Here is a 23,575-nt window from a genome sequence, read left to right on the forward strand (position 1 = left end):
AAATCAAGGACTATCTAGAATTGATTTTCTGTGTCACAAGCTCCTGACATAGTTGCTGGCACAGAAAAGGCACTCACTATACACCAGGTATTAAGAGGAATTTAGAAAAAACTTTTTGTGGTTCTGCAGTTGAATCCAGGGATGCTCTTCTACTGAACTACTTCTTCAGCCCTTGTTTTTTTTTTTTTGTTTGTTTGTTTGTTTTTAAATTTTGAGAAAGGGTCTCACTAAATTGCATAAACTGGATTAGAATTTGCAATCCTGCTTCAATTTCTCAAACTGCTGGGATTATAGGTGTGTGCCATCATACCCAGATATTTAAAGTGTTTAAAAAAAAAACCTCAAACTTGTGTTTTGATTATTTACATTATAAACTGAATGGATTCCTCATCTTCTCAGTATTGAACAATATGGAAAAGGACACAAGAGACCAATCCTCATCCCCTAGAATGGAGAATGCTGGGGGCTGGGGATGTGGCTCAAATGGTAGTGCGCTTGCCTGGCATGTGTGCGGCCAGGGTTCAATCCTCAGCACCACATACAAACAAAGATGTTGTGTCTGCCGAAAACTAAAAAATAAATATTAAAATTCTTTCTCTCTCTCTAAAAAAAAAAAAAACCCAAAAAGAGAGAGAGAATGCTGAAGGCAGGATGGGGGTAACATAAAAAGATAAAAGTCCCAACTAAAACAAGGCAAAGGGCTGGGGACACAGCTCAGTGGCAGGGCACTTGTCTAGTATGAGGAAGTCCCAGGTCCAGTCCCCAGTTCTGGGGAAAAAAGGCAAATATTTGAATAGATATTTCTTCAGGTTATCACTAAGCACATGAAAGGCACTCACTATTTTTGAATCATTAGCAAAATGCAAATCAAAACCACACTAAAAGTCTACTTTATATCCAGTAGGATGACTTGAATAGCAAGTGTTGAGGAGGATGTGGAAAAATTGGAATCTACATATGCTGCTGGTGGGAATGCACAATGTTGAAGCTGTTTTAGAAAACCCTTTGGTAGTTCCTGAAAATGTGAAATATAGAATTAACATTTGGCCCCGTGATTGCACTATCAGGTTATTTTATTTTATTCTTTTATCTTATTTAACAAACTCTAATGTAGTACTTGCTATAAGTCAGGCAGTTTTAAGAAACTTACAAATATTAATTCAATTCAAATTTACAATGTTACTAGAAGAACCGATTTAAGATTTGATCTTAATTTATTTTATTTTTTTCTGTCATGATAAAGTTCATAAATTGGCTGGATGGTTTGCTACAAAGGGTGAGGGAGTCCTTGGTGATAATGATTAGTATTGCATTTAGACTCACCTCCCATGACCTGTGACTTGTATTCTTGAGACACTATCTAATAACTATGGAAAATGACATCAACTAAATGTAAGTTATCAACTATGCTTATCTTAGGACACTGAATTTGCTCACCAAATGTTCTTCAATTAATATACTATCATCTTAGTGTTCTTGTTATAATTTCTTCCTTCTTAGTACAAATTGTACAGATACTCTTGCTGCTTACGAAAAGGACATTGAGGTTTTTCTCCCTAGCTGTCCCTTTAAAATAACAATAAATTAGTGTTTGTAGATACTCATTGTAAAAATGCAATACTCCATGACATTCTTTATTCTTCTCATGCTTGGAAACATACATGAAAACACCTTCAGAAATGAACTTGTGTGAACAGATAAGATGCTGCCTTAGAACTGAGTTTTCTTCTAAACACTTTTTCCTTCTTTTTCATTTTTTTGCTGGTGATTGGACCTGAGTCCTTGCCATATTAAGCCGACATTCTACCCTTCTATCTCTCTCCTTCCTTCCTTCCTTCCTTCCTTCCTTCCTTCCTTCCTTCCTTCCTTCCTTTCTTTTTTCTCTCCACCCTCTTTCTTTCTCTCTTTCCCTTTCTTTCTTCCTCCCTCCCTAGCTCCCCTCCTTCTTTCTCTTTCTCAGTCTTTTGTTCTTTCTTGTTATTGAGGATTAAACTTGGGGGTAACTTTACCACTGAGTACCATTCCCAGCCCCTTTTGAAAAATTCTGTTTTGAGGCAGGGTTTTGCTCAGTTGTTGAGTCTGGTCTCAAACTTGCAATCCTCAGTTTCCTGAGTAGCTGGGATTATAGCTATGTACCACCAGGCCCAGCTGTTCTGTCCACTTTCTATCAGAGTTCCAAACCTTGCTCCTCCCATCCTTTCCTGCAGTCTCTCTTTCCCTTTGTGTCAGCATGTAACCACCAAGGCCCTTCCCTTAGCTCTCAATGAAATGGGATCTGAGGAAGTACTCAAAAGGGAAAAGGGGATCTCAACTCAGCCTGGAAGTTGCTTGATTTACACCACAAAAAAAGGAATCTCAGATATTTGTGCATCAAAAGAGGGACAGATAGTGATTGTTCAAGGAAGCAAGATACACACTCAAAGGGAGGAGTATGAGCACTTGGGAATGAGGTATGCTTTGGGGGTCTCAAGCTTCTTCTTTTAAAGAAACTTTGTAAATGGTGAACACTAGAAGCATATGGTAATAGCATTAGCCTAAAGAGCTGGTTTCCTTTCAAGGATCACAGATGTGCAATAGTGGTCTGGTGCTCAGAATCTTGAGGTTGACCTTATTTAGTTAATAAGCACTTGAACTGTACCCATACCATGGGTCTTCAGCACTCTCCCTCTAGGCTTATTTTAATTAGTCTAAAAATACATTCTGTTTATATATACAAGATATATAGAGTGAATTAACTGGACATAGAGTAGTCTAAGATTTATTGGTCCTTAAAAGAATTTTAAGCCTGGAGAAAAAAGGCCTAGGTAGAGAAGGTGAGCAAGTTCATGGAGCTTTTAGCTTCATAACTAATATACACTTTTTTTCTTTCTTTCTTTCTTTTTTTTTTTTTTTTTTTGGAAGTACTGGAGATTGAACCTAGGGCTTTGTGCATGCAAGGCAAGCACTCTACCAATTGAGCTATATCCCCAGCCCTTACACTGGACATACATTTTCGGATTTAAAATGTTAATATTATAATCATTCTTGAGATAAAAGAGTGTTTGGATCTCTATTTACAAATGTTTGGGGAACAAAAAACCAAAAGCTGAATATTCTCTCTCTCTGATAAGTGGATGCTGATCCATAAGGGGGAGGGAGGCACTTTGGGCAAAGGAGAGGGAAGGGTAGGGATAGAGTATGGGGGCAGGAAAAATGGTGGAATGAGATGGACATCATTACTCTAGGTACTCATAGTATGTATGACTGCATATATGGTGTGACACTACATCATGTACAATCAGAGAAACGAAAAGTTGTGTTGCAATTGTGTACAATGAATCAAAATGCATTCTGCTGTCATATACCTAATTAAAATAAATACATTAATTAATAAAAAAAAGTTTGGTTCTATCAATTCTTGCCTCATCAATTTTGATGCTCTACTATTAAATCCCTTATTAGGATTGCTGCATTTTTGTGGAGGATTAACTCCTTTATAATTATACAATGATCCTTTTCATTCCCAGTGATCTTCCTGTTTTTAAGTCTGCTTCCTCTGAAATCAATATAGCTACTACCCTGTGTTCTTTTATTTAACATCAACATGGCATTTCTCTGGACTTTCTTTAACTTTTAGCCCATCTCAAATATATTTCAAGTGGGTTTCTTACAGACAGCATGCAGGAATCCATTAAGGTGTTCTAATCCAATCTCAGGATCTTTTTCTTTTATCTGATGTTCACATCTAAAGTAACTGTTGATAAAACATTTACCATTTTATAAAGTATATATGCTCATTGTATTTGTTCTCTGTAACAAATATAATTTGTTACTTTTTTGTATTTATAATAAGAACAATTTGATGGCATCTTGAAATTACATCATATGTAAATCTCAGCTATCTTGTAACAGTGTTTGGTGGATTGGCACTACTATTACCCACGCCACTTACCCATTTGCTGCAAACACCAACTACAATATAGTAACCAACTATATTGATACTGTCATTGCTTTAAGCAGTTAGTTATCTTTCAAATGAGGAAGAAAAATAAAAATAAAATAATTAATTTTATCCTAATGTATTCCTTTTCAGATGCTCTGCCTTTTATGGAGGTCCAAGTGTTAAACTTGTATCATTTTCTGTCTGTCTAAAGAACTTATTTGAACATTTATTTCATGGTTTCTGATGAAAAGTTCACCATAATTCTTATTCTTGATCCTCTGTAGTTAAAGTGTCCACTCCCAATAACCCCTGTGAGTTTTTAAAAATGTTCTCTTTGGTTTCTCTGCCATCTGAATATATGATATGTCAGGTAGGGGTGTGTGTGCGTGTGCATGTGCATGTGTGTGTGTGTGTGTGTGTGTGTGTTTGTGTGTGTGTATTTGGCAATTATCCTGTTTGATATTCTGAGTTTACTAGATGATGTGTTTGTAGTCTTATCTACTAGATCTTATCTATAAGTCTTATCTACTAGATCTGTGGTTTGTAGTCATTTTAGATATTTCTCAATCATTATTTCTTTAATACTTTTAATGCCTCATGTTTTTTTTTTTACTCCTTCTGGTATTTGTTACAAAGGTGTAACATATATTTACACCTTTTGATCTGTTTCACAGTTGTTGGGTGTTCTATTCTTCCTCATTCCTGCTCCACCTTCCTCTCCCTTGCCCAGTTAATTTTCTCTTTTGTATTTCCATTTTGGAAGTTTGAATTGTCTCTTTTCAAATTCACTGACTTTTTTGCTTTCTATTTTTATTATGGTAAATATACATAACAAAATTTACCACTATGACCATTTTAAGTGTACAATTGAGCAGCATTAAATACATTCATAATTTTGGCAAACTGTTACCACTATCCATTTCCAGAACTTTTTCATCATCCCAAATAAAAACTATATCCATTAAAAAATGATTCATTATTCTACCCTTCCCATGAGCCCCTGGTAACTTCTATTTCACTTTCTGTCTTTATGTAGTTACATATTTCAGATACATCATTTAAGTGGAATAATGCAATATTTGTCTTTTTGTGCCTGCCTTATTTTTACCATAGTGTTTTCAAGGCTCAGCCATGTCATTGCATATATAAGAATTTTATTGTATATTTAAGGCTGTATAGTATTTCATTGTATTATTATGCCACATTTTATTTATTCAGTTAATGAACTCCTGTGTTGTTGCCACTTTGTGGCTATTGTGAGTAATGCTGTAGTGATGAGTGGTGCACAAATTATCTGTTTGAATTTGCACTTGGAGTTCTTTTGTGTATGTACTTAGTGGAAATGATGTGTTTTTTGAGGAACTGCTAAACTGTTTTCTACTAAGGCTGTACTATTTTACATTCCCACCAGGAATGCACGAAGGGTCTGATCTCTTCATATACCTACCAATACCTTTTCTATCTTCTTCTTTAATAGTTATCCTTCTGGAGATGATATGGTATCTCATTATAGTTTTGATTTGCATTTCTCTAATGATTATGAATGCTGATAATCTTTTCAGGTGCTCTTGAGGCATTTGTGTATCTTCTTTGGAGAATTGTGTATTGTAGTCCTTTGACTTTTTCCCCCCATTTAGTACCAGGGATTAAACCCTGGGGGTACTCAGTCAATAAGCCACATCTCCAAACCTTTTAAATTTTAATTTTAAGCCAGGATCTCACTAGGTTGCTTAGGGCCTTGCTAAATTGCTGAGGCTGGCTTTGAACTCATAATCCTTCTGCCTCAGCCTCCCTAACTGCCAGGATTACAGCATACGTCAGTGTCCCCAGCCCTTTGTCCATTTTTTTAAATCAAATTGCCTTGCTGTTGGATTGTAGTAATTCTTTATGTACTCTGTATTTTGCAATTTTGGTGAATTAATTTATTTTCACCAGCATTTTTGTGTGTGTGTGTGTGTGTGTGAAGTTTAAGGGACTTCTATGTATAAAATAATGTCATCTAGGAAGAGAAATAATTTTACTTTTGCCTTTTCAGTTTAGATACATTTAATTTCTTTTTCTTGCCTAATTGTTGTGACTAAAACTGCTATACCATGTTGAGTAGAAGTCAGGAAGTGAGTACTATCTTTCTCCTGATCTTAGGGGAAAGATTTTAGTAATTTACCACAGAGGACTATGATAATTGTGGCTTTTTCTTATACTTCCTTTATCATGTTGAAAAAGTTTCTTTTTGTTCCTAGTTTATTGAGTATTTTATCATGGAAAGGTGTTGGATTTTGTCAATTTTCTGCATTGATTAAGATGATCATGTGGATTTACTCCTTCATCCTACTGACATGCTCTATTATAGTCCAATTCTTCAATGTTTCCACATCTTTGCACATCAGGATTAAAACTCACTTGGTGTGTAATCCTTTTAATATGTTGCTAGGTTCGGTTTGCTAGTATTTTTGTTTAGGATTTTTACACCTATGTATTCAGAAGGGATATAGGTGTGTAGTTTCTTGTGTTTTTATCTTGTCTTGCTTTGGTATGATAGCAATTCTGTCTCATCAGATGAATTAGGAAGTGTTCTTTTCTTCTTCCTCCTCTCTTTCCCCTCTTCCTCTTCTTTTTGGAATAGATTAAAAATAGATTTAAATCTTCTTTAAATGCTTGGGGAGTTGGGTGCAGAGACTTGGGTGGCTAAGGAAAGATGGTGCAGAGACTTGAGAGGCTGAGGAAGGAGGACCTTACGTTCAAGGCCAGCCTCAGCAACTAAGTGAGACCCTATCTCAAAATAAAAAATAAAAAGGATTGGGGATGTAGCTCAGTGGTGAAGTGCCCCTAGGTTCAATCTCCAGTACTGCCGGATATAAAACAAGACAAAAAAAAAAAAAATCAGTTTGGGGAGTTCACCAGTGAAGCTATCCAATCTTCATAATTATAGTTCTTTTCAGATTTTATATTTTATTGTGATTAATTCTGGTGGATGTGTGTTCTAGAAATTTGTCCATTTCATGTAGGTCATTCAATTTGTTGGCACACAAGCATTAATAGCATGCTCTTCTAATCCTTTTGATTTCTGTAAAACTGGTATTAATGTCTCCACTTTCATTTATAATTTGAGTCTTTCCTTTTTTGTTCTCAATCTGGTTAAAGTCTTGTCAATTTAGTCAATCTTTTCAAAATACCAACTTTTGATTTTTCTTTATTATTTTTCTATTCTCTATTTTTATTTATCTCTACTCTAATCATTATTATTTCTATCTTTATGGTAGCTTTGGGTTAGTTCTCTTTTTTCCAGATTCTTAAAGTGTAAAGTTGGGTTATTGATTTGAAATTTCTTCTTTTTTAATGAATGCATTATGGCTGTGTATTTCCTTATTCACATTGCTTGTTTTGCTCCCAGAAATTTTGGTATGTTGTGTTTTCATTGTCATTTATCTCAAGGTATTTTAAAACACAGCTTACTGATTTTTTACTACTTATTTTGAGTCTACTGATGAGTTTATCACAATTATTCCTCATTTATGAGATGATTTTAATCTAACATTTTCTTTTGATTTTTTTCCCTTAGACCTTTGTTAGCTTACATTAATCACCCATTCTTGCATGTTGTCTACTTCTTCAATTAGTGCCCCTAATGTATAAATCTTAGTTATTTTATACTCCCTGTCTGATAATTCAATTATCTTTGTTATATATGAATCTGGTTCTGATGATTGCTTTGTCTCTTCACACATTTTTTTTTCTTTTGCCTGTAGCAGTGTTAAATAAACATCACAGGAGGCCACTCTTTTGTACTAAGCTCCAACAGACCAGACTAAAAATCAAAATGGAGTGACTCATGCTAAAGTTGCCTGACACCAAATGGAAACTAAGCTGTTACCCAACCTTCAGAGAAATCAGGAAAGAAAGAAAACACTTGAATTTTCCAAACAGGTTAGTTTCAATGGACCTAATAATAAAGCTCTCTCTCTAATCCTTTCATACACACAGAGAAAGGTAACCTGAAGTAACCTGATATTAATCAATCTATTGTTTTCCTATTATTCTGTCTACCTGTCTCTGCCTTATGAGGAAAGTCATTTTGAAATGCCCAATCCTCTTTCTGTTCTTCATTTCTGCATTCTCAGCCTTTCTCCACCTAACCTAGGATAAAACCAAATTCTTCTGTTCAAATCATTGGAATACTCACACTATTTTATAGAATGAAGTGTTGCCTGATTCTAGAGTCAAAACTAAAGCCAATTAAGATCATGAAACAGCTGTAATTTTGTCCTTTGAAACATTGCTTTGTAAATTGCTGTCCAAAGCCAAGCATTTATATAGGATAACAGGTACAGAGTCCAATAGGTTATTATGGTGGTTGTTGTTGTTATTATTATTATTATTATTATGCGATGGTAGAGATAGAACCCTGGACCTCTCAACTTGGCTCTACCACTAAGCCAGACCCCCAGCCCTATCAAAAGCTCCCAATGTAAGGACGTATGTTAATCTGGCAGGCAACTAGACTGTCAGCGCGTCATAGCCACAGATACTAGAGGCTTCCAATGACTCAAGTGAGCTTATTTTCCCCTTTCTTTTCTTTTTCTTTCCTTTGTTCTGTGCTCAGAGTGTGTTCTTGTAGACCTTTTAGCTATAACCTACGGTCCTCATCATGGGAGCCTTGTTGGTGTGGTGGCAGTGTAAGAGCATGGTGGGGGACTGTCCCCCTCTGATCTTCAACTCAGTCATCGGGGTGGGATTAAAATTTGAGTCTGGTCCCTTTTCGGTGTTTCCAGTCCATTTCTGTGGAGCCTTGACCCTTTTTGACTATTGCTTGAGCTGTTGATTTTCCTTAGGTGGAACAGGAAGGCTAGAGAGGTCTGGAGGGATGGGCTCTTTCCTTCAGCCTTGAGGTTTTAGCATAGCCCTGGGAAGCCCCTCTTCTTCAAGGGAGGCTTTTGTTAGGGACAAGGGGTCACAGTTTTCCCAATGCCCTCCCTTCTACCATCCCCATCAGGGCCATGAGGATCTTTCTGTGATCCTCATTCTAAAAAATGTGGACTGGTTCCTGGAAGAAAATCCTCTCGAACTTTTGGTTCCCTTTATCACCCAGGCCCCAGCTTCCCACTCAGTCTGCAAAAACATGTCAAAATTTCTATGCAAGTGTTCCTGCCAGTTCTAGGTATCTCTAGACTTCCTTCCAGGCTACAGATCTTGGCCCCAGTACTTCTCTGGATATGTGCTTGGATCTGGGGGTGGCGGGGTGGAGGGTGGCCCTGTGATCTCAGTTCTCTGATAGGTCAAGGGAAGTCAATGATATTCAGTTTGTCCAACTTTTTCTTATTAAAGGATAGGATGATGATTTCTAAGGTCTTTACCTGTAATAATAACAGCAATAACAATAAAAATCACTCCCCCCTCGACCATGGAGTTTGAATGTGAATGTGGAGTTCAGGCATTAACGTCAGGACGGGCAGTTGTCGTGGGAACAGAAAGCTCTGTTCATTATAAACATACCTACTTTCACTGTTACGATGAGTTCTGTTTTCACAATTTTGAAGAGGACTTTAGAGAACAGAGAATAAAGAGTGAATAAAGCTTCGTTTATAATAACAAATATGGGAAACAACTCTAATGTTCAACAACTGGGGAGAGTTTCAAGTAACTGTCACCTATGAGACGGCCCTGCAGTTGAGGAATAGGGGGAGGTCTCCAAGCCCAAGGAGGAAGTCCTGGGCAGAAAAAAAAGAAAGAAAAGATCAAAGGTCACATGCATTTATGTCATGGGCCAGAAAAGTTCTGAGGACACACACCAGAATTTGAGAAGGAGGGAAGAAGAGGATGCCCTTTGCCTGACCTGGTTGCAATAAATGTGAATTAATTTTGTAACAACAGAGGGCAAAGGAAGGAAAGATGGAAAATTGATTTTCACTCACAGTTTTCCCTTCTATGCCTTTTGACTTTTCATCCCATGTATTTATTCCCAATATAGAAAATAAATAGAAAACCAGGGAGGGTAAGAAGCACACTCCCTGGCAGCTTGCAGGATCTCGCCTCACCCCTTCTTTTCTAGTCTTCCCACTCTCTAGCTTCATCCCAATGTGGCCTGCCACACTCCCACTGCCATTCCAGCCTCACCCAACCTGTCCCAGCTTCCCAGTGCACCCCGGCCATCCCTTGCCACCCCTAATGTGCAACCCTAGACAAGTCACTCAGGCTCTGTGGGAGAGCTGGGCGCTATTTCTCCAGTTTTTATTACACAGAGAGAAAACCTGTGATAACTTCTACAGCTGTATGTGAACAAAGATGGTTAGAAATGATCAGAAGGCCGGTGCGGTCTCACACACCTGTGATCCCAATAACTCCAGAGCCCGAGGCAGGAAGATCACAATTTCAAGACCAGCCTCAGCCATCCTTGGCACTTACTGAGACTCTATCTCAAAATAAAAAGTGAAAACAAAGAGAGAGAGAGAGAGATAGATAGATAGATAGATGGGGGTATAGCTCAGTGATAGAGTGCCCTTGGTTTAGTTTCAGGAGAGAGAGAGAGAGACAGAGAGATAGATATAGAGATAGAGGGGGAGGAGGAGGGGGAGGAGGAGGAGGAGGAGGAGGAGGAGGAGGAGGAGGAGGAGGAGGAGGAGGAGGAGGAGGAGGAAGAGGGGGAGGACGAGGAGGAGGCGGAGGAGGAAGAGGAAGAGGGGGAGGAGGAGAAAAAAAGAAAGAATGAAAGAAATGACCAGAGAGTTCTGAAAATGCCCACCCAGGCCTCTTCCATTCCCAGCACAAGATCAGACACCTTAGCTGACTCCAAAGTCCCTCTTTCTTCTCATTGGGTCACCCTAAGGCCTATGGAGTCTGGCTAGGCTGGCCCTTCCTGGACTTCTCTTACAGGGGAGGGCAGCCTGAGTGGAGTGTGGGGAGAGAAATCACCTGAAAGTGAGGTCATACTAACCTCTTCCATCCTCCCAGCAAGTTGCTCACGGTCCACTTTGGGGACCCCTGCCTGAGGAGGCTGAATAAGAATTTCTGGAGAGCTGGGGTTGTTTAAACCCCTTCCCAGGTGCAGAGCTACTGGGCCTTTTGATTCCTCCCAGGTAGGCATGACCCTGGTTCTGTGTTTCCTTAGCTCTGCTGCTGGGTCACTGCAGACCAAACCTTGCCATGGCTTTGGGTCCTTGGGTGCCCTTTGGTTCCCCATCCCTGCTAATTCTAGGCCCCCTTTCTGGGCTGGATGGCCTTGGTTCCTGTCCTTTCAAATGCTCTTAGGTTCTTCCCAGTCACCACAAGTGACTATGACTCAAGTCCTGATGAGGAATCACTGTCTCCTGCCATGAGAAAGGCATTTGGCTCTCAAGCAAAGTCATGTTTAAACTTACTCTGTTTCTCTCCCTACATGGATCATGGTCAACAAGAAATTAGAAAAGCATATTCAACATTTTGACGCTTCATTCTTTCAACACATATTTACTGAGCACTCACTCTGTCAGATACAATACAAAGCCAGATACAATACAAAGGCTATGATTGAGGGAGGGTGGACTCTCCCTGGGGTCTCAGCCTGCTTCCAGAAAGACATGTGGCTGGCACCCTTGGGTGCCCAGACATCAACGGCCTGGAGGAAAGATGGGGGAAGGCTCTGAGGTGGGCTTTTGCTGTGAGAATTCAGCAAGAGATTCCAGAGCCTGCCAAAGAGCAGGGCTTTTGGAACCAGGAGTGGCGTGGTAACCTGACCAACCCCACATGCTATCTGTTATGTGTCCATGGGCAAGTCACACGGGACTCTGCATCTGTGTCGAGATCTGAAAAGGATAAGAATTGCATTTTTAGGATGACGCAGGGTTGGGGCAGACTGATCCCCACATAAACCTGCTCACAGCCAGGCTCATTAACGTTGTGATCATGTGTGTGTGGGGCCTGGAAGGACGATTCAGATGTGGCTGTGCAGGAGAGGTGGCCTTAAACCTCCCCCTTGTCCCAGATCTGGATGGGCCCAATCAAGAGCAGTTCTGTACCTTTTTAAACCTGCAGTATCCAGCCTACATCCTGCACACAGCATGTCTCAGCGAGCTGCTGAATGAAGGCCACAGAATTTCTAGACTGAAATCAAATGTCAGACATCCAGGAGAGGCACCATCTCTGTTCTACCTTATGGGACTGCAGTCTTTGTATGAAATTCCTCCTCTGTCTTCTTCCCACAGTTGGGACTGGTGCATCTCTCTTCCCTACCTATGGAAGCTCTTCATGCAAGGTGATTTCTCTTACAGTTTGTCTACAATCTGATTCACCCACTTTCCCCTGGAAACAAATTTCACAGCTGCCTGTGGTGCCCCATCCTTTGCCTCTGACTGCAGTGTTTTGGCTGAGAGAGAAGTTAATCCTGTAGAAAGCAAGTGGGTCGTCTATCCTTGCACCTGCTTCCCTGACACTGGGCCAGAACGGACAACGGCCCTTCCTGGGGACACCAGCTGTCTTCTCCCTTCATGGTTCTGAATGTTTTTGTGCTGTGGCCTTTGGAGTGGGGGCACAACCCATTTCAAGGCAAGTTTTCCTGAAAGAGGGAATAGGGATGCTGAGTGTGGAGGGGGCAGAGAGAAAGGCCTTTGCCACTAAAATGTAGAATTGCAGATTTGAGAAGAAAAAAAAAATGGGCTTCTTCTCAAAGAGCATTTGGCTCTCCATGGCTTGGAGAGTGCAAGTTGAAGGAAATCATTACTCACACAGGTTAATTTGTCACAGAAAATCCAGTAACACCCATCAGCAAGGGTTGGCAAGTTTTGGCTAGCCCTGGCAGTGTTGCATAATAATGCAGGACCTTGGCTGATTCAGGGCTCTTGCTGGGATGGGACTGGTTTGGCTTCATAGTCCCTAGCACAAGCCTTTTAATGCTCACTCACCCCCATCTGTTTCCTGCTCCAGGCCTTGAACCTCATGCTTCTCTCATACCCATGCAGAAACATAGGTTCTCTTAGCCTCCTCTCATTTTACAGTGTGGACCATTTTTTTTTCCCATTGGTCCCAAGTCTGAACTCCTCTCTGACATACTGCATGAGGAGCAGCTAGGTGTTCACAGTTTTGAGTTGTCTTTGACTTTGGATTCAGGCACGAATGCCTCCGCATGAAAATCGACCCCTCCCCCCATTTGATTGAGTCCTGCCCCCTCCCCCCAACACAGTCCTCCAATTTCAGACAAAAGGTGGAAATTTGGTTCCTTGGTTCTCCTGAATATGACTGTAAAGATGCAGCTCCTGAGGAGGGTGAGCTTGTTTTACAGATGGGGCTCTGTCATGGTTTGCCTGGAAACCCCAACTTCCAACCAGCCTCAAGGGAGGCCTACTTGGGTCAGGAGACCGTGGCGGCATGTGAGGACACTTGCAGAGGAGCCCACCTACCGCTGACTGTTCAAAGTTAGGCCCAGGATTTCTGGGGGATATCCCCGGGGGTTCCGCCCAGCAGTAGGGCCTGAGGGAGATTCAAAGTCCAGCTGACCCCTGTGTCCTCCTGCCTGTGCCACAGCCCTGGGACTGAGCTGCAGTGACTGGCCCTCCACGGAGGCACAGGTCTGGGCACCCAGTCTGGTGGGTTCCAATTTGAGCTGGCTCAGGTTCAGGATGAGGCCTGGACACCTCTGGTCATGTGGACTGTTCTGGATGGGAAGGCCACAGACAGCTACCCCATTGGGAGAACTGCTGGTCTGTTTCTGCTGCAGAAGGTCAGGGCCCCAGGCTGGAGACTGCCTGAAGGGTCCACTGCCTATGTCCTGCCTTGGAGGCTGGCTATCTGGGTGGATCTGCAAGGCTGCCATGCGGGCCACATAGCCAGCCAAGGTGGGCCCTACATCCAGAGCACTTCCCCCAGGACCTGGCCTCCATGGCCCTTGAGAATTCCTCAGGTTCTCAGGTGGCCTGGGTTCCTTCTGTGAGCCAGACCAGGCAGTGGAGTTGGGAGCCTTGCCTTTACTGGAAATGTCTCTTGTAGAGGCTGAAGACCCCACAGAGGAGATCAAGCCATGAGGGTAGCCTTGTGTCTCTTCCTCTAGAGAGGAGTTCTTGGAGGGGGTGCCAGTCCCCCTTACAGTCTCCCCTGGGACACTACTCTCTTTGACAAGCAGGCCTTTAGTGCCTGGGTGAGTCCACAGCTGCTGTCTGCTAGGTGCTGAGCACACTGTGGCCCTGCCTGCATCGGAGGCCTGTTCCCCGCTGCCCTCTAGCTTCTCTGCCGGTCCTCTAGGGGCCCTCTGTGGACCAGATGAGGTTGCAGGCTCCCCAGGGGCAGGGGCTGGGGCAGGTGGAGCTCGGCGAAGCCAGTTGACAATGCCCATGGTGATAGCGAGCTCTGTGTCACAGAGCTTTAGCAGGCACTCCTTGCCCTTCCAAGAGCTTTGCAGGAAGCCCTGGCTAAGCAAGTCAGGGCCTGGTGCTGGGGCCAGGTTCTCCTCAGCCCCCACGTGGAAGCTACACATGGACAGTGGTGTCCCCAAGGCTGGTCCCGACAGACTCTCAGACACACACAAGTCATCGTCCAGGCTTGGGCCGACAGGGGCCTCACTGGGGTCATAGAAGAGCTCATAAAGGGCATCCCCACTGTAACTGTCCCTAGGGAAGGCAGCTGCAGGCGTTCCTGGGCTTGGGGCCTCTTTCTTATCCTCCTCAAGGCCAGGGGAGAAGGAGTCATAATAACCCTCATCACTCGTAGACACAGATTCTGGCTGCTCACTTTTGGGGGTGCCTGTGTCTACAGAGCTGGCTTTGGAGCCACTTGGGGGGCCCCTGCAGTGAAACAGGGGCAACTCTGCCAACCCAGTTACATCCAGCCTGGGTTGGTCTGTGTTTGTCCCCTGAGGACCCACCAGCCACGGGCCTAGCAGGGCACGCTGCTGCTGCCTCACAGAGCGATTCACACTGTCCCAGAACTTGGTGAAATCCAACACCTCATTCTGGGCAGGTGATGCCAGCTGTTCCACACTGTCTTGGGAAGGGCCCCTGGGATCCTTGCTTTCCAAGGCTTGGGACACCCGACCTGGGCTCTCGGGGCCTTCGCTCAGCTCCAGGGGTGGCAACGAGCTCTCATCTGCAAAGATCTCCCCGCAGCCTGTGAGTGAGTCAAAGCTCTTCAGGGAGGCTACATCCTCGCACAGGGCACTGCAGAGGTCGAAGGGTGAGTCAGGCAGGAACTCACTGTCAGACAGGTCCTGGCACAGGTCGTCCAGCCCCAGCCCCTCGCCCTGGGAAACGAAGGTTTTGCCTCTCTGCCTTGCAGCATCCGATGGGTCCCCCGGGGAGGACAGGCTCTTCCCTTTGGCTGCCAGTGAGGCCAAGTTCTCTGTCTTGTTTCTACGGATGTGGAATAGGTTCCGGAAGCACTTCTTGGGCCGTTTCAGGGAAATCCTCTTCCTTGGGATACTCTTGGCCACAGCTGGCACAAAGGGCATCTGGGGCACAAAGTGGCGGTAGTCAATCATGCGCTGGCTGCCAGAGGGCCCTGGGAAGCTTGCGCTACCCACCAGCTGTCCTGGGGTAGTTGCTGCCTTGCTGGCCCCTGGAACACTCTCATGAGTCTTGCTCTTCCGTACCAATTTGAAGGTGGCTTGACCTCCTTCAGGGTCAGTCTGTGCCCCTTTGTTGAGGCACCGATCATACCCTTGGATGCTGGAGCTGGCTTCAGAACCCTTCTCACAATGCGGTCTCTGCTGCCCTCCCAACGAGACTGACCAGGGACCTGCATCCTCCCTGGTTACAGCAGTGGCTGCAGGGTCTGGGGGTTTCTCATGGGAAATCTGCAAGCTGGATTTGATGAAGGTCTTTCCCCTCTTCAGCTCCATGCTTCCAGTGACCCCGGCGACTGTGGAGGAAAGCAGGTGGTACTCAGTATCAGAGACTGGAAGGTATCAAAGACCTCTGCCCACCCCTGTCACATGACTTGCTCAACAGCAGAGGCCTGGGTCCCAGTGGGTCCTCCATGGTGGTGGGGGAGAGGGGAATGGAACAGCCTCATCCTCATGCACCACTCTTGTTTTCATAGACAACTGATGCCCTGAGCAGTTAAGTCACATGCCTAAAGGCACACTGTAGGAGTCAAAATGACAGCTGCTGACCTGTGACCTGGTGCATGCTGCATTCATGAGCCCTCAACTCCCTTAAACACCTTTTCAGCTCATCTGGTCAATTTAGACTCCCATTTCTAGGCTTGAATTATCAACAATAGTTCACCCTCACCAGATCCCTGCCTTTCAGAGTGGATGGAGCAGAGGATCCAATCAAGTAAGATGCCTCCTTCATCATACTAAGAGAGATGCACCGGCCTGCCTCCCAGGGCTGAGACAGCTACCCCTCCAGGACCAGAAACCTTTCAGTGGAGGCAAGACTCAATCTACACAGAGGTCATGGGGCAAGACACAGCCGGCAGAGCTCTAAGACAGAGGGGAGAGAGAACCTCACAGTAGGAGGCAGTGTGGAACCTGGTGAAGGTCAACTGGGAAACACAGAGTATGATAGGCAGTATCACCTTTTATGCACACTTACTGACAGATATTGGTGTCTGTAGTGTCATCCAGAGAAGGTTTCTCATGTCCAGGCTGAGTTCCATGGGAAAGGCACTGGGGTCTGCCCTGGGGGTGGAAGTGGGGTAAGGTAGCAAGAGTGCTCAAGACTTGCTTGTCCTGGCACAGCTGGGGTATCTGGCCTTATCCTGAGGTCAATGAAGTGCCACAATGATCTTCTAATGAGTGGGTGGATCTGGACGGAGGATACAATAAATGAGGAGAGATGACTGTCAAGAAAAAGTTCAAGTGAGCTGAGGATGGGGACTATAGTAGATATCATTGTGAGGGTGAAGTTATTAGGTCTTCCAAAGAAAGAAACACCAGGATTCAGCAACCACATGGAGAAAGAGAATCTGGCAGGAAGTCATGAATACTGAGGGCCCGAATTCATGCCCAGAGAATGGGATGGAACAAGGTGGGGAAAGTCAAGGAAGGAGGTAGGGCAGGAACAGAGTGAGGTTGGTAAAGGGACCTGTGCCAGGAGCTGGCTTGTGGGAGAGGAGCAAGGATCTAGTTTTCACATGCTGCTCTTGGGGTAAGTTTGAAGACTCCCCAAGCTCCAGCAAGTGGGGTGCAAAACCAAAGAGCACAATCTGAGAACCTCCTGAGTTCTTGTCTCCCACACCATCATGGCTTCTGCTTTCACCTGGATTTGATGAAGGTCTTTCCCCTCTTCAGCACACTGAAACACACTCTCCCTACCACTGCCCCCTTATCCACTTTCCTTGGTGGTGAGTGACCTGAGGGTTGTCCACTGTCAGTCTGGCCAAAGAGATGCTGGAAGAGAAAGCTTGTGACTGGCTTCTTTGACTTTCCATGAGGACAGCTCCAGGGGTGGCCCTGTATTCACTTGCCCCAGCTCCCAGTTTGTGAGGGGAACTGCAGCAGGCAGAATGCACATGGCCAATGGAGCCTATATACCTGCAGACCCACTCCCAAAGAAGCTGTAGAGTGCCTATCAGACAGCACTCCTTGATCTGTGAAGCCCTAAAATGCTTCTGCATGAGTGATGGGTGACCAGAGGGGTTGTCTTCTAACCCATTGGGCAAAGCTGTATGCTGCCAAGGCTCACAGGGACAAGATGATAGGCCTCCACCTGCTCCCACCTGTGGGTAGTGCTTCCTCCCCTCTGAGGGGCACCTAGGACTTTTGGCTGGAGGATGAGAGAAAGAGTAGGCATCATGCCCAGGAGCACTGCAAAACTCAGGCTTGTCATCAGCTGCAGCTTGGCCTTTGGTGGCGGCAACCTGGATACTAGGACCATGCCTCAAGCTGTCATTTTGGCTTTTCTGTCTGCTGCCAGATGGTGCATGCCCAATGCTTTCTTACCCTGCAGCTGCAAACCCTTCACACATTCTTTTGCAGCCTAAATAAGGCCTCCCCCAGCTCTGATAGGCTTTGCTGCACACCACATAGTGCTTACTCTGGTGTCAGATGACCCACACTTGAGTCTTGGTCACATTCACTTCATCAGGCACAGAGCTTGGTCCTTCACCTTAGAAAGGACATACTATTAAAAATTAAAACCCCCATTTTATAAAGAATAAATTCAGGTTCAGAAAAATCAATAGATTGGCTAAGTTCACATAGGTAGTAAGTGACAGAACTGGGATTGAACCTGATGTCCTATGAACCAACAGTTCAGATTCTCTTTTGTGAGAAATCTAAAGTAGAAAAATAAATGTGTTCTCATGAGGAGTTTTGGAAAACACAATGAAAGTGAAGATTCCAGGTAACAATGGTAGCTCACAGAAATTTAGAAAAATTATTATTTAAGGTAATATAACTTTGATGGCAAGATACTCATTCCAAAATCTTTGTTTTACTTATCATTTTTCTATGTTTTAGAAAAATCCTTTGTTTACCACACCCTTGGAAATAACTTCATCCAGGCTACAATGAAAATCATTTCACTGTGTGCAGAATTCTGCAACTGCAAGAATTAAAATGGTTTGATGGAGAGCTCTATAAATAAACTACCGGTTTCTCAGTTCTCAGAACAATTAACTGACTTTAAATGATGAACTGTTGGAAATTTCACTCTATTCTGCACTTGGAAAATGATCCTTAAAATAGCTGTCATTGACTATCAATAACTGGGCTCGATGTGACTAATATTGACAATGCTACTTTTGAGTTTTCTTAGCAATCTGCACATAAATAGCACAACAAGTACAGAGGTACAGAACAATGAATTGGAAACAGCAGTACAGAAACATCACATGGACTCTATTATGTATTCACTGTGGTCAGTTTCTGCATTAAAATATTTTATCAAGCCTGTCTCTTTGGAAAGTGTAGCCTGCATATTATGTGGGTGAAAACTCCCTGGCTAGAGGCTGTCTGAGCAGTCAGCTCCCATGACAGTTCTCAGGGGCAGACTGGGATCTATGTAGACATCCAGATGCTGGCACTGTCACTGCCTGAGGGCAAAGGCCAAATGTGTCTAGATTCTCAGTTGCAAAAATGCACACTCTGCTTTGTAACCCTGTGGCTAAAGACCTGTTAGTGGAAGCTTAGCAGGAAACATGACAGGTACTCCCCCACCATGTGCCACATCTCTTTCCCCAAAAGGGAAAGCACGTTGTCCCTCCCTTTCCAGTCTGCACTACTCAGCAACCACTTATTACTCATTCTGGTGCTTCGTCTTGTTCCCCAACAAGACTGACATTCTTTAAGGCCTAGAACTCCAGCTCTAGTAGCCTGTGAGCTATTATTTAAGTGAAATATTTTATATGTTTATGATACCTTAACCATATTTTACATCTAAGTTTCCTAAATAAAATTCAGGGTCTGAAATTTGTGGGGTAATTTTTAATTCTATAAAAACAGTTTATGTGTATCATTTTCTAAGATAAGTCTTGGTGACACCAAATCCCTAGGATAAGTCTCTCATCTCTAAGACAAACTTGCAAAAAATCTATGATAACAGAAACTACATAGTGTATTTATTTAACCAATTCTGTTTCAGGGATGTGATATTTACACCAACACCAAGAAGATGGCAGAAGACAACCAGGCAAAAGATGTGGAAAAGCATATTCTAGTCAGAGGAAACATACTGCAAAAAGGCCCCAACAAACAAAGAAAGGAGTCTATTTAAGGATCTAAAAGTGACCAGAACAGCAACTCGGTGGAATAAGGCCAGGAGACTGGCAAGACAAACCACACCTGGTTTATGGTTTGAGGAAGGATCTTGCACTTTTTTATAATATTTATTTTTTACTTCTAGGTGGACACAATATCTTTATTTATTTATTTTTTGTTGTTGTTGTTTTTTATGTGGTGCTGAGAATCGAACCCAGTGCCTCATGCATGCTAGGTGAACACGTTACCACTTGAACCACATCCCCAGCCCCTGCACGGTCTTGCTCTTAATCCGTTGAGTCTTGAGGAACCACCCATCAAGAGCAAGTGACAGGGCCAATTTTCAGTTTTTACAGATGACTTCAGTTGCAGGTAAAAAAATGGAAAGTCGAGCAAGAAAGAAGCCAAGGAGGTGTGTTAGGAGCCAGACCAGAGCTCAGCAGAGAAAAGATGATGGCAGAGATTCCCATATCTGTACCAGACATACAGCACACACAAAGATGTGGATTTACTGCAAAATGAGCACCCGAAGTCATTCTGCTGTCCAATTTACTGCATGATGTCTAACTTCAGCTCAGCTTACTAGGATATTCTTTTGCCTTTGAGAGGGTAATGCTGTGCATTTCTTTCCTTTCTTTCTTTTTTCTTTTTTAAATATGACAGTGGTTGGGTGCTTGGTTTCATGGAACAAAACAAAAATCTCGGAGGAACACACATGCAGCAGAAGCATTTTAAGATGAAAAATGTTTGGCTAGTAGTTTTGGTATTTGCTATGCCTTATCCTGTACCGCCCCCAGTATCCAGGAAAGTCACAGCAGTGAAATACAAAGACAGGTGTATGGTAATAAGAAAGAGCAGACCTAGGAAGGGAGCGCTGCCTAGGGACTCGTTGAAAATTGGGGTATGGGTGGAGGCTATGGGGCAGTAGTTTATTTCTGTAATAGGCTGCCTTGTCATTGGATGGATGGAGTGAAGGCCATTGTGAGAAGGGAAAGCTCTTGTTTTCTGGGGTGGGGGTAGGGTGGGGAATAAAGCAGAAATAGAATCCGCGGTAAAAACATCACCAAGGCACCCCACCCCCACGTTGGGGAGACAAAGGGCCTTTTGAGGGGGCGAAGGTCCCAGCCCACCTCTGAGGGAGCCCCTGGGCGTTCCTCATCTGCTCGGATCCAGAGAAGATGGGCCTCTACAACCTTATCCGTTCTTCCCTTGCACATGCACCCGCAGAAAGAGAATTTCTTTCATTCCCGAACCTAAAAGGGTCACCACCCTCAGACCCCAGGCCCTGCACCATCCGCGTTAAGCACCGCAGGGTGGAGGGGAGTGCCCACCTTGGTTCCTCCGCACATCGCTGTAGAGAATGTACAAAATTTACCAAATTATCCTCCACCCCCAAATCCACATATGTAGGACAGGGACCGACCGATGCAGACTCTCAGGATCCCGGCGACTTACCGCTGGGGCCCCGGAGTGTCGCAGGGCGCGGCGGTCCCAGCACCCGCGCGGTGTGCTAGCCGAGTCGCGCGCTCAGTACCACGGTCAGCTCCCGGCGCAGCGCGCAGCCGCGGGGCGGCAGGAAGCCGAGCACCAGCGCCCACCAGCCGCTGCTGGAGGGGCTCTGCCGCGGCGCTGGGGACAGGCACTCAAGGGTTAAACAGCCCCAGGGCGACAGAAGGGGGCGGGGCCGGACTGGGAGCCCGTCGCACGCAGAAGACCCGCTCAGTGGTGGGCGAGGTGACGCTAGTAGGGCCGGGGTGGGGGCTGGTCCCGGAGGGCCGCCGCCTCAGTGCGCCGCCGCTGCACCGACCTCGCCCTGTCTCGCTTTGTGTTTCTTCCCCTGTCTCTGAAGGTGTCTCAGTCTCTGAGTCTCTGCCTCTGGGTTGTGGCTTTGCATCCCTCTGGCCTATTCGTCTTCCCTCTGTCCTCCGCACGGCGCCCCGCCTACTCCCCAACTCCTTGGAGACCACAGGTGTGGGCGCCTCTCCCCCTGCTGCCCCGAGCTCCTGCGGACCCCTAACCCTCTTGGAAGGGCCCCGCCATACCGAGTCGGAGCGGGATCGTGAGAAGTGGTAGGCCAGTCTGGAGAGGCAAGGTGGAGTCTTCTAGAATCTTCTTTACATGCCTGTAGTGGACCTGGTTATGATTAATGAGAATGAAAGGCGCTTCCCCTATAGGTACTTACTTTATCGGGGCTGCTGGTGCTGTGCCCTGTCGCAATCTTGGGGGAGGGGGAAAATGCTGTGGGGACCCCTTCCCTGCAGAGCTGAGGATGAGGGTCCGCAGGCTGAGTCAGTTCTAGGGACAGTGTGGCAGTCAGGGATAAAGTAGAGAGTAAGGAACTCCAGGACTGGTCCGATGCTAGCTAGCGCCAGGAGCATGGGCACAGGGATGAGGGGTGGGAAGGCTGGAGGGTGCACTGCTGGTGCTGGGGAGGTGCCATCCCCACAGGAGAAGTGAGTGTAGGCAAAGAGAGGTGGTTCCAGCATAGGCTTGGGCTGAGGCCCAAAGTAGAGCATCAGAGACTTTCTTACTCTAGGGCTCTGATAGTTGTCTATGACACCTTTCCTTGAGCCTAGAGGGCTCCCTCCATGTCCCTTTGTCCAAACAACACTGGACACAAGGTGCACCCCCCATCCCGGTTTGAACTGGTTTGATGGTCATAATCTATTAGCCTTCTCTGTAATTAGTCAAGAGAGTCAAGAGCTGGACCCCACCCTGAGCTCCTCCAGGATGACCACGACCACTTTCTTCAATTTCTTGGAGTAGAAGCTTCTTTCTACCCTGTAACTAATTCAGCGGGTACTCTGTGTACCTCCCCCCCCCCCCACTCTCTCTCTCTCTCTCACACACACACACACTTTGTAGATCCTGGCTCTTCTGGCAGTTTTAGCCATTGAGGTCTCCTCCATCATTTCTTCACCTATTGAGGTAAAGGTGAATCTCTCTTCTTGCCCCACACATTGGGAATCAAGGATAGTACTCTAAAATTAATAAGCATCATCCTCTTGGGGGGAGCAGGTACGGGGGATTAAACTCGGGGATACTTGACCACTGAGCCACATCCCCAGACCTATTTTGTATTTTATTTAGAGACTGGGTCTCACTGAGTTAGCACCTTGCTTTTGTTGAAGTGGGCTTTGAATTGGTTATCCTCCTGCCTCAGCCTCCCCAGAGAAGATGGGCCTCTACAACCTTATCCGTTCTTCCCTTGCACATGCACCCGCAGAAAGAGAATTTCTTTCATTCCCGAACCTAAAAGGGTCACCACCCTCAGACCCCAGGCCCTGCACCATCCGCGTTAAGCACCGCAGGGTGGAGGGGAGTGCCCACCTTGGTCCCTCTGCACATCGCTGTAGAGAATGTACAAAATTTACCAAATTATCCTCCACCCCCAAATCCACATATGTAGGACAGGGACCGACCGATGCAGACTCTCAGGATCCCGACTCTCAGGATTACTGGCATGCATCATGGTTCCCTGAAGCTATCAGCTTTTTGTTATGCTCTCCATTCTTCTGCATTTAAGGACCTTTTATGTTTCTTAAAATTTGAGAATAATTAATTATGGACTTTAGCTTCTTCAAATAGGTAACAATTGCTATTCTCTCCTACTCAAATTGCCACTCTTTGGCCAGTGAGAGCTATTGTAAGCCATCTATATTGTCCCTTTCAAAAAGTTTGAAATTATTCTTTCTTAGGATAACAGGAAAGTATATATTTTTAAATTCTTTCTTTCCCAAAGACATGGGGTCAGATCTTCTCCAAGAACCTTTGGAAAGATCTTTTACACCTATTTCTCAGTTCAGATATTACAGAATGATTTTTTTCTGAAACATTGTTCTAAGGTAAATTTCCTTTTGTTATTTGTACAATACATTGACTTAGGTTTTTCCTCATTGTTGAGCTGTGGCTACAACCCTTGTCTTTCCTGGCACTGGCTTCCTAGTTATTTGATTGCAACCAAGGGCTTCTGATGTTTTGACCTTGCTTTCTGGACAGATCCAAAGGACTGTGAACACAAAGGAGCCAACAGTCTGTGGTGCCATGAGGTC

The 23,575-nt window shown here is 44.6% G+C and overlaps 1 protein-coding gene across 1 annotated transcript; it reads right to left on the bottom strand.

The window, feature by feature from the left end:
• Positions 1-13,283: 13,283 nt before the first annotated feature.
• Positions 13,284-16,480, bottom strand: AMER3 (APC membrane recruitment protein 3; the record flags this gene model as incomplete). Its single annotated transcript, XM_081262201.1, has 2 exons — positions 13,284-15,736; positions 16,417-16,480. 2 exons carry the CDS (start codon positions 16,478-16,480, stop codon positions 13,284-13,286), a joined length of 2,517 nt encoding a protein of 838 aa, XP_081118327.1.
• Between the last annotated feature and the right edge of the window lie 7,095 nt (positions 16,481-23,575).

Source organism: Spermophilus citellus (genome assembly GCF_964194105.1).
Source record: "Spermophilus citellus genome assembly, chromosome: 11".
Lineage (NCBI taxonomy): Eukaryota > Metazoa > Chordata > Mammalia > Rodentia > Sciuridae > Spermophilus > Spermophilus citellus.